The 11489-nt window shown below is 56.0% G+C and overlaps 1 protein-coding gene across 1 annotated transcript in view; it reads left to right on the top strand.

Moving 5' to 3' along the window:
* FXR2 (fragile X mental retardation, autosomal homolog 2) overlaps positions 1 to 6548 on the top strand; it is a 17838-nt gene extending 11290 nt beyond the window's left edge. Inside the window, 7 exon segments of the mRNA XM_015420348.1 lie at positions 813 to 899; positions 1129 to 1497; positions 1500 to 1575; positions 3248 to 3448; positions 4695 to 4790; positions 5001 to 5107; positions 5436 to 6548. Of these exon segments, the coding sequence (XP_015275834.1) occupies positions 813 to 899; positions 1129 to 1497; positions 1500 to 1575; positions 3248 to 3448; positions 4695 to 4790; positions 5001 to 5107; positions 5436 to 5540 (1041 nt within the window). The 3' untranslated portion in view covers positions 5541 to 6548.
* Positions 6549 to 11489: the final 4941 nt, after the last annotated feature.

Here is an 11489-nt window from a genome sequence, read left to right as displayed (position 1 = left end):
CGCCTTGCCAAGGGGCTACGGAGAGTTAACCACACACGGGATACTTTTTCTGGTCTGAAAGAAGAGCCCTGCTGAATCAGGCCAGTGGTCCATCTAGCCTAGCATCCCATCTCACCCAGCAGCCAACCAGTTCCTCTGGGAGTCCATCCGCAGGGCATAGAGGCCAAGGCCTTCCCTGATGTTGCCTCCTGGCTCTGGGATTCAGAGGTTTGTTTCTTCTGGATATGGAGGCTCCCTTTAGTCACCATGGCCAGTAGCCAATGATAGACCTCTCCTCCACGAATCTGTCTTAATCCCCCTTCTAAAGCTTGTAGTTGCTCACTGAGTAAATAAGTTTTCTTTTTGCCCATCCTGAACTCCCTGTATGGGAAAGGGAGAAGAAGCTTGGATCGCTCAGTAGTCACCAAAGGATTTGTTTGCGTTTTGCCTTCCACATCTGTGAGCGAGTGATTTGGCTCCTGCATAAATGAGTTTCCTCTGGAGCCATCCTTCCTGAGCTAAGACAAAAATATGTGTGAGCCGGGGGCTAAAAAACTGTGAGCTAGCTCATGCCAACCCAGCTTAGAGGGAGCCCTGATTGGCGCCCCGTCAAGGGCTGACACAGTCTGCTGCAGCCCATCTTGCGGGAACAGCGCCTCTCTGTCTTGTGCAAAGGGGCTCGTCTGTGTGTGTTCTCTCAGTATCGGACAGTGGGAGGGCCCCATCCCCGTGGACGTTTGTGCTCGAGAGTCCTGTGAGCCAGCTGCTGGACGGCCGAGCTGCGCCCAGTCTGCTGGGGGGGCCCCTTGCCAGTCTCTCTGCTTCTCCCCTAGGGAATGGTTCCGTTCATCTTTGTGGGGACACGGGAGAACATCAGCAATGCCCAGGCGCTCTTGGAGTACCACCTCTCCTACCTCCAGGTGAGGCCGGAGTCCGGCGGTGCTGCTGCTGCTGCTGCTGCTGGTCTCCTCTGCAGCGCCGTCCTTTCTTGGGGTGGGGCTGGTGCAGGATGAGGGGCAGCCGCCACCCCTTCCCTCAGCAGAGGAGTGTTTGGCCATGTGGCGGCCCTGTGGTGGGAAGGCCGGCTGGAGCGGTGGGGAGGGACTGTGTCCTCAACCCTGGCCTCCTCCCTTCCCCCCCACTTGCCAGGAGGTGGAGCAGCTGCGCCTGGAGCGCCTGCAGATCGACGAGCAGCTGCGCCAGATCGGCCTGGGCTTCCGGCCCCTCTCCAGCCGGTCCGACAAGGAGCGGGGCGGCTACACGACTGACGAGAGCACCTCCTCCTCGCTGCACGGCACGCGGACCTACGGGGGCAGCTACGGCGGGCGAGGCCGAGGGCGCAGGGGACCCAACTCCGGCTATGGTGCGGAAGAGGGTAGCGGTGGGCTGCCGGGGGGTCTCCCCAGAAGGGACTCGCAGAGCGAATGGCTCTCGACGGAGGGAAAGGCCACCCCCCAGCCAGAGTCTCTCCAACTCCCCCCCCAGTGACCTCCTGCTTACATTTCTCCCTCCTCCCCCCCCCGGGGCGGGGGCGGGGCCCTGCTCCCGTCCCCCGAGGGGGCAGCAGCAAGTACTCCAGCTCCTCCATCAGTTCAGGTACAGAGCCCGGCCGGCCCGCTGTGGGGGCGGGGGGAGGCATGGCAGTTTCGGGCCAGCCCAAGGCTGGGCGAGGGGCCCGGGAGAGCAGCCCAGCAGCCCCCAGAGAAGCGGCTCTGAGCTGCGGGTTGGGTGAGCCTCTGTGACCACTTCCTCCCTGGCCGCTGGGGGGGGGGAGCTCATCCCTTCTTCCTTACTTTGACCCCCCACCTCCCCCCACCCATAAAACCCCCTCCCCCAGACTCGCTCTGTCTCCGATGGGGTCAACGGGGGCGTGGTTTGCAGAGTGCCCTTGAGTTCCCTCCTCTTCCCTACCCCGTGGCTACTAGCCATGGTGAGGAAAGTGAACCTCAGTGTTCACAGGCAGCCAGGAGGCAGCATCAGGGGAAGGCCTCAGCCTCTGTGCCCCATGGTTGGCCCTCCAGAGGAACTGGTTGGCCTCTGTGTGAGACAGGATGCTGGACTGGATGGGCCTTCACTGGTCTGATCCTACAAGGGTCTTCTCATGTTCTTCTCAGGGGAAGGCCTCGGCCTCTCTGCCCTGTTGCTGGCCCTCCAGAGGACCTGGCTGGCCCCTGTGTGGGATGGGAGGCTGGGCTACGTGGGCCCTCATTGGTCTGACCCAGCAGGGCTCTTCTGAGGGTCTTATCTGGGGAAGGCCTCGGTCTCTGTGCCCTGTCTTTGGCCCTCCAGAGGAACTGGTTGGCCTCTGTGTGAGACAGGATGCTGGACTGGATGGACCCTCCCTGGTCTGATCCAGCAGGGCTCTTCTGGTGTTCTTATCAGGGGAAGGCCTCGGCCTCTCTGCCCTGTTGGTGGTCCTCCACTGGAACTGGTTGGCCAGATTGTGAGGAGAAGGGATTGCTGGACCAGATGGGCCCTCACTGGTCTGATCCAGCAGGGCTGTTCTGATGTTGTTATCCCACATGATCCTCTCCCCTCAGAGGCTGTTGTGGGGTTCTTTTCCCAAGCTTACAGCAAGTGGACTCTTGGCTTATTTTGTTGTGCTAAAAACATTTATATATCTTACAGTGTCAACCAGTGGTTCTCATTGTGAGTTGCAAATCTCCAGTAACATAACTGCAATTCCTGCCCAAAGAAACAAAAAACATTAACAGGAGCAAGGACAAATCTTTGGTCTAGTGTAGCCAGTTTGATGTAGTGGTTCAGCATGGTGGGTTCAAATCTGGAGAACCGGGCTTGATTCCCCCACTCCTCCTCCTCCACAGGCAGCCAGCTGGGTGGCCTTGGGTCAGTCACAGCTCTCTCAGAGCTCTCTCAGCCCCACCGACCTCACAGGGTGTCTGTTGTGGGGAGAGGAAGGGAAAGGAGATTGTCAGCCGCTCTGATAAGTAGTAGCTGTGGTGTCACGTCTGATAAGCAGCAGAAAAGACTTACTGTAAAACTGGCAGTCAATAATTTCTAAAAAATCCAGCAAGCCAGAGTGACATAGTAAAGAGGCGCCAAGAGAGACATATACTGCTGCTGGGTGTGTGTGTGTGAGATAAGATATGCTAAGATAGAAGCAGGTTCAACTCAGACCGCCCCTCGGCAGTCTGCTCGGGCATCAGGGAATGTCCTGGCTCGGTGGGTGGGTCAAGAAGCCGCCTTCCTGCCCCCGTCTGTGTGGCTGGCTGGCTGGCTGGCTAATGCCAGGCCTCTCCCAACACAGTCTTGAAAGATCCTGACAGCAACCCGTACAGCCTGCTGGACAACACCGAAACGGACCAGACGGCAGACACCGATGCCAGCGAGTCGCAGCCTGTCAGCAACCGCCGGCGCCGGTCCCGCCGGCGCCGTACCGATGAAGATGCCACGGTGATGGACGGGGGCCTTGAATCGGACAGCGTGTCCATCAGTGAAAACGGCGTGGGTACGTGGGGGCGGGCAGGATGGGTCTGAGAGGAGGGGACGCTCTGGGTGGAGAAGGGTGTCGGCAAGGGATTGGCCGGCCCTGGCCCCGACCCCTGTGCCTTCCCCTGCCCCCAGCCTCGTGGATCTTCCCAAAGGAAGAGGGTGGCCGGAGGCAAGGCGGTGCCTGGGCGGCCAGGGGCGTGGCGGGCCTGCGGTGCTTGGGTGGCCAGTGGTGCTGGCTGGATCAGCAGGGCCGGGGTCTGACCCTGCTGGGGATCTGGGTAGCTTAATCCAAGGGATGCCGTTTCAGAGGGGCAAGAAAGGCACCTTCCTTGGCTGGGGATTATACAGGAATGGGAAGTATGTAGGCGGGGGGGGGGGGCATTTCGAATGTGTGCATTTCTGGCTGTCGTATCTCCAGAAGGCCAGAGTCGGGCAAGGCTCCATCCAAGCTGTGGAGTCCTGTGGGCAAAAACTCTACTTTGTGAGCTACTGGCATTTAAAGTTGTGAGCGAGCGATTGGCCTACTGCATAAATTAGTCTGCTCTGGAGCCATCCTCCCTGAGCGAAGATGAAAATGTGTGAGCCGGAGGCTAAAAAACTGAGCTAGCTCACACGAACTCAGGTTAGAAGGGAACACTGGTCAGGGGTTGGAAAAACTTTCACCGCGAGGAGATTTTTAGTGTAGAGAACTCAGGGCAGGGGAGCACACTTGATAAGGGTTGATAAGGGTGACGGGGGGGAGCAGGATTGAGCACCATTCTCCCCCCCCCCTGCAGGAAACTAGTTTGGCGGTCAGCCCTCGCCCTTGGGGGGTTTCTGAGGGCGGCCTTGCTAATCCGCAGTAGAGCCTCCAGATTCAAGTCCAGCAGGGCCCGAGAAACCAACCGCATTTGGGTGTGTGCGCGAGTGAGCTTTTGAGAGTTCAAGCTCCCTTCTTTGGAGACGACAGATTTAGGGCACTCCGTAGTTCATGGCATCTGCGACCCTGAAATCTGTTGACAGGCGCTGGCTCAGAACCCTTTAGAGGGGGGTCGATGGTGACTTAGAGAGGAGGGTCCCTGAACCTCCCTGTGCAGAGGCAGTGTATCTCCGAATGCCACTTGCTGGGGGAGGGCTGCTGCCTTCTGCTCTGCATTGTGGGTTTAATGGAAGCGCTGGCAGAGCTCTGCTGCTTCCCGGGGGGCCTGCCTGCCTGCCTTGCTCTCACCCACTAGCCAAGCTTCTCTGCCCTGAGCAGTTGCCTGCTTCGTTTCCTTTGCCAGAGGAAGAATCTAAGCCTCAAAGACGTAACCGAAGCAGGCGCCGGCGTAACCGTGGCAACCGTGTGGATGGCTCCATTAGCCGAGACCGCCAACCCGGTACCGTCTAAAGTTGGGCCTTTTCTTAAAAACTAATTGATATGGGAATTGGGGGTCGCCTCTCTTTCAAAGTCCACAGAGAAGTCCCGCTCCAGTGGCCCCTTGTGCCGTGGTTCGCTTTGGCTTTGCTCGTGACCTGGTCCGTTTTCTTTCTGTCTCCTGCTCTTTGACCCCCCTCCTTCCCCCCCTTCCCCCCCCCCAATCCCACAGTTACGGTAGCAGATTACATTTCCCGAGCAGAGTCTCAGAGCCGTCAGCAGCCCCCACGCAAAGGAAGCCGAGAGAAGTCGGCCGAGGGAGCCGCATCCAACCAGAAGGTGAGCTGGGAGGGAAAGGGAAGCCGCAGTTCCAGAGGGGGAAGCCCCGTGGATGCCGCCGTCTGAGACTCTGGAAGGCTCTGAACAGAAGTGCAGGGGTCCTCGGCCTCTTTGGGCCCATGGCCACCTTTGGGGAGGGGGAGCCAGCCAGAAAACAGCCCACCCGGTGACGTTTCCTGACGCAGCAGCATTTTTAAGGGTCTGCACAGCCAGTCGGAACCCTTGCTGGGGAGGGGCCCCGCCGGCGTCCTGAGGGCTCTCGGAGGGTGCCCGGAGGGGTGTCGGGGAGCCCAGCGGTAGCGTCGTGCTTGTGCCTCTTCTCTTCCAGGGCGAGGCCAGCAGCAAGGCTGTCAACGGCCCTTCGGAGAACGGGGAGCACGCGGCTGCCGCCGGCAGCGAGGAGGGAGCCGCCCTGGTGAACGGGGTGGCCTAAGCACCCTCCTCTTCCTCCTCCTCCTCCGCAGAACGAACCGACCCCTACTTTCCGCCTGCTTGCAACATCTTAAGAGAAATGAAATAAACACCACACCGATCTCTCGTTTAAGAACAAAACCATTATTTAAAACAAAAAACACAAACCAACCCAATCCCAAGGTAATTATCTTGTGCTCGTTAAAAGCTTGCCAAAGATGGAAAACGTTTTTTTCCCACGGCTCTTAACACATCCTTTTGAAGCTTCGGCGGTGGCATCCAGGCCAGGCAGCGGAAACCCCCCTCTTCTTTCTTGCCTGCTTTCCGCCCTCTGTCGAGGTGGGGGCTTCTGACGCTACCTGAGCTCGTGACCCCCCTTCCGGGAGGCGTGGACGGAGTGGGGGGGGGAGGAAAACGGTGACCGACACACGCATCTGTTTTTGGTGACGTGACCTTTTTTTTTGCTTTGAAACAAATGAGAGGGGGAAAAAAATAACCGGCTGTTCAAACTGGAGACAGGAGAGGGGGAGAGAAACCTGTGCCTTCTGATAACGCAGACACACGCACCCTAGCACAGAATGCTCTTGTGGGGGTTTTTTTTTTGTTCCTTTACTCTTCGACTAGTTTAAAATCGAAGGCAAGGAGTCCGTCATGTGCAGAGGGAAGGCGGGAGAGCTGCCCCCACCCCAAGTGCGGAGGCTTCTGTGGCTGTTTTGAGACCCCCCCCCCCCCCCAGCAGCACTGGGCCCTTTGCTGGTGTGACGGGGGTTCTGCGGGGGAGGTGGGAGAAGGGGGAGGGTGTGGAGCTTGGTTTTCTAGGCCACACAGATGTGCGTCTTTTTTCCTTTCTTGAAACACTGTGGAAGACGAAACAGGCTGAGGACAAGCTGACCAGGCGTCGCTCGCCGCCACTTTGGTGGCAGCGGCGGCCAGAAGTTTGTATGTTTGTGCGTGGGGAAAGGGGGGATTTGATCTGTGACGGTCGAGACTATTTATTTTTCACTGTACAGTATTTAAAGAGAATAAAAAACCCAAACTCTTGAAAAAAAACCACCAACCCATCAGGCTGCTTTCTGTCCTGCCCCTCGGGGCCTCTCTCCCCGCCATGTGTGGCCACAGCCCCCCCCCTGGTGTTCCTGAGCCCTGCTGGCCTCTCCTGCAGACACGGCCACCTCCTCTCGTGCAGAAGGCTCTCGGGGCCTCTGGTGCCCACGGAGAAGTGGGCTGTGTTTCCCAGGGGTCCGGCCTGGTTCCCGGAAGGGGGAGGACCGGGAGAGGCAGGCCTTTGGGTGCGCCCAGCTAATTGTGTAGCACTCGGCTGGTCACCAGGCTGCCTGTGCCAAAGTGCCGCTGCCATCTTTCCTCTTGAGGGCTGATGTGAAGCAGCAGAGGGGCAGCTGGGAATTGCGGAGGGGCTGCTCTTTGTGCTTGGCGTGGCATCTCCCGCTCCTGCTACTGTCGTGGGGGGTGGAGGGGGGGAGAGGCCTGCTATGGCAGCTGGGGAGTGGGGGGTGTTCATGGTCACCCACGGGCCCAATGCCTTGCCAGGCACCTGGGCCCTTTCACGTCCCCCTCTCACCAATCCCTCTGACTCCGAGCAGAGGCCAGAACTCAGCAGAGGGCTCCCTGATGCCCCCACTCTGCGGGTGAGGGAGCCTAGGTTCCAGTTTCCACTGGGGTGTGGGGGTGGCGGGGGTCCTCCGTGCCATTTCAGTGCTGCTGCTGGCTCTCCTCAGGGCCTTGGGGCAGACAAGGTCGCTTTGAGAGTCTGATGGGCCTTCTGTCGCCATGCAAATGGGCCATTAGCATTTGGAAGAGCAGGATTCCAGCCCAGAAGCACCTGGGGAGACCCACACAATGCTCCTGGCCTTGAATCTTGCTCTTCTATGTCAGCTGCCCGCCTCAAATTAGCATTTTGGTATCCCCAGGCTTAACTGCATGGTGTCAGTCATTATGGATCATCACGGAGGGGAGGGGAAGGAACTTCGAAGGAAAGCTCCAAACCTCTCCCCCCCCCAGTGACGGCCCCCATGCCGGAGCTTCTTGGCCATGGGGCTCTGGGGCCTCTCTCCAAGGTGGGGGGTGGGGGTGGGGGGTGGGTTGAGACAGGGTGTGGAGGAAGTGTGCATTTTCCCATCCCCCCCCCAATTAAAGCCTCATCTGTCATTTGGTTAGCATCATGATGGTCACATTTCTTGCAGTGCCACTTAGTGTCCGAAGCACCCTGCGTGCATTCCTGTGTGATCCCTCTGGCCCTGCAGGGTCAGCCTTGATTGTCTTCCTGTTGCAGATGATGGCACTGAGGCCTAAGGTCACCGAATGCTGGGCGGTGGGTTTGAACCAGAGACTTTGCTGGTCACTGCTCTTTTGGCTGCCTCACCATCTCCCTCCCTCCCTCCCTCCCTCCCTCTTTCTGACGTGGCTTCGGCCTTTATCTTGACAAGGCCTGATGGGGCAGAGGGGGGAAATGGTGCCCCAAAAATTCCAGGTACCCCAAAAGGAAGAACTTGATTCAGCGAGGCACGAGATGGTGGGCCTTGCTGCCAGTGGATGCAGGGATGGTTCCCCAAAGGACTCGTCAGCCTCTCGATGCCATCCAGGGGGACAGAGCGAGATGGGTCACCGTGTTAGTCCGTCTGGAGCAGTAGAAAAGAACCAGAGTCCAGGAGCGGCTTTAAGAAGACTAACCCAGTTGGTGGCAGGGGAGGAGCTTTCGCGAGTCACGGCTCACTTCTTCAGACCGCCACTGGCCACCTCTTCTGTTAGTCTTTCAGGCGCTCCTGGGCTCTGGCTTTTTCCTGGACGCCAGAGTCAGGAAGCCCTCCAGGGCAACTGCTCTGAGTGTGCAGGGCTCTGCTCTTATTTTCTTGGTTGTTCAGGGGAGGGGGGAAGTCTGACTCATTCCCAGGTGAAGAGGCCATCCTTAAACCTGGCCCCTTCCCGAAGGGGGGGGGGGCTGGGGGGGGGGGGCTAGCTTCGGGGCTTCATTTTTTCAGGAATGGTGCTGGGGCTTAATGTTGTAACATTAGAGAGTCACAGCTCAGATTAACAATTGCAAAGAACCAGAAAAAGCTGTGCTATATGCTATAAAAATATATTGTGATTATTTTAACAATTACAATTGAACAGTGCATTAACAAACGATTATAGCATCGTAGCAAGAAAGGGAGTCCAAGGTGTAGCATTTGAAAGCTAACGAAGTTTTCTGGACTACCAAGTCATTTCGAGAATCTTCCTCTGAACTGGACTGTCTCATATAGTTGTCTCCTGGTAGCCATTTATTGTAGAAAGAAAGTATTTTTTAGAACCAATCAATTCTGTGTGGCTGTTTCTGCGAAAACAGTGATCTCCACAATTTCTACATAATTCCTAAAGTGCAACTATACTTGTAGACGGGCCGTCTGAAAAAGCGAGGTTGAAGCCTTCAATTCTAATTGTTAAAATAGTTAAAATAATCACAATATTTTTATAGCGTATAGCACAGCTTTTTGGGTTCTTTGCAATTGGGGCTTAATGTTGGGCCGCTGCACTGTGTGTGTGTGGGGGGGGGGGCACACTTTCCAAACGTGCTGCAAATGCACTTGGCCTTCCGCCCCGCCCACATCTAGTGCCCAAAGGCCTCCGGACTGCCCCCTTCCCTGGAATCCTACGCTTGAAGTCTCCAGCTGGGCTGTATCGGCCCACAGAAGGTTGGGAACACTGAAAGGCAGTCTACATTAGGGGCTTTGCAGCAGCCTGTAACTTTCAAAATAGGTTCTGGGGCTGAACCAAACCATGCCTGTCAGTACACTCTGGAGGCAGAGTATCTGAGTGACTGACCAGGCCTCAGGCACAGCTCGGAGCTGATCGGCCATCAAAGAATCCACCCAAGAGAGAAGCCGTAGAAATCTTCGGTGCACGGCAAGACTTCAGTCGGGTCACACCTGATGTGCCATCAAAGAATCCCCAAAGAGAAACCATCAAAATGTTCTGCATGGAGAGAGCTTGAGCCACAGACCACAGAGTATACTGAAGAATGCACATGAGAGAAACCGTAGAAATGTTCTCAGCACATAAGATCAAACTTCACAGGTAAGCACACGATGAGGGGGAAAGAATATATGTAGGGGGTTGGACTAGATGACCCTAGAAGTCCCTTCCAGCTCTGGGATTCTATGAATCCTTCCACTGAATCCACACCAGGGAAACTGGTTGGCTGGGTGAGATGGACCCTCACTGGTCTAACCCAGCAGGGCTCTTCTGGTGTTCTTCTCAGGGGAAGGCCTTGGCCTCTGTGCCCTCTTGTTGGCCCTCCAGAGGAACTGGCTGGCCCCTGTGTGAGACGGGAGGCTGGACTAGATGGACCCTCCTTGGTCCGATCCAGCAGGGCTCTCCTGATGTTCTCAGATGACCTCTTCCTGGTGCTGTTCTTTCCAATGGGGGAGGGGTGATTCCCACCAGATGGTGCCACCAGCACCTATCCTGCAGGGGTGCAGAGCAACAGTGCTGTTTGGGCCCTGGCGTTTCTGAACTTCCCTATACCAGCCATTAATTTTTGGTAGCTGCATCCGAACAACTTAGAATTTGATTATTTTTTTTTAGAAAAGTTGGGCAGGGTTTGAAGTCCCAGTGCTCCTTATCTGCCCTGCAGCTATGGTTTGTAGTCATGCAAATATTTATGGTGTCGAAGTAAACCAATGATTGATTTTAAAATTCCTCTTTATGCTGGTGATGTGACGCACTCATTAACAGTTGCTTCTCTAGCAATTAAGCAGTTCTTGAAGCTGATTTGAGTCCTGTGGAAGAGCCTTGGGAAATTAGTAGCGCTAAAGTTTATGGAAGCGATAGTAATATATCAAACCTAGATCATTTTTGCTACTAAATATGATCTCTAAATTGAAAAAATTCTCCACTTGAAAGCCAACTGCACACCACTTGCCTGTTTCAACCTTCTAGACTATCTCTCATCGCCATGCAACCATGTAGGGCCACATCATTATCTTGTAGGAGTTCCCCAGGCTATGACATGCTAACGGAGGAGCTTTCCTGAGGGAGTTCTTTTGCATATGGATTGTCTGTTGAAATTCTAATCTTATCTGTAGTGCTGTTGTCAGATGTAGAGCATTATGTGTTTTTCAGGACAGGACAGTGACATTGTTGGGGAAAGTGTTTAAGGCTTAAAGGAGAAGTTTGCTCCTATCCTTTTTGTAGTGTTGGGGGGGGGGGGGGGGGGGAGATCAAGGGAGCCTTTCCAGGAGGTTCCTCTGGTTGATCAAGGTCCCATCCGCTGGGGCTGCCTGGCCAAAAATGTCCCTTAGGAAGGGACTATTCGCTGTGGGTTTTGTGTGCTTTCTCACTTGGACTCAAGGTGGAATTATGCAGAGTGAAACAATACAGTCCGAGGGGACCAGTGCAAATAGGATCAGGTGGGTAGCTGTGTTGGTCTGAAGCAACAGATCAAAGTTGGGAGTCCCCTGGCCCATCCTGGGAATAAGCACAGGAAAGCTTCTACCCAGAATTAAACTTTGTTGGTCGTAAAGGTGCCACTGGACTCAAACTGTACTCTAATACGAATAGGAATTAGGGCTGTAGAGCCAACCAGAAGGCTCAAAACAGAACTGAAGCCAAGTGTTAAGGGTACATTAAAATGATGCAAAAATTCCATGGGAGGACCCCAGTTTGGCGTGGGGGCTAAGAGCTGCGGGCTCTGACTTGGGAGAACCCGGTTTCATTCCCCACTTCTCCTCCCGGTGCAGCCAGCTGGGGGACCTTGGGTCAGTCATAGCTCTCTCTCTCCGAGCTCCCAGCCCCATATGCCTCCCAGAGTGTCTGTTGTGGGGGGGGAAGCAAGGGCGGGGTATAAGCCGAACTCTTCTCCTCCTCGTTTCAACGAGCGAGCGGCAGCAGTACAGACCACAGTCGAGGATGAACTGTCCAAGTAACTGTGGATCACCTCGGCGCCCTGCCCAGCCTGTTGCTTGCACGGGGGGGG

Source organism: Gekko japonicus, unplaced genomic scaffold (genome assembly GCF_001447785.1).
Source record: "Gekko japonicus isolate JY-2015 unplaced genomic scaffold, Gekko_japonicus_V1.1 scaffold336, whole genome shotgun sequence".
Classification (NCBI taxonomy): Eukaryota; Metazoa; Chordata; class Lepidosauria; order Squamata; family Gekkonidae; genus Gekko; species Gekko japonicus.
This window is presented reverse-complemented; position numbering and strand designations above follow the sequence as displayed.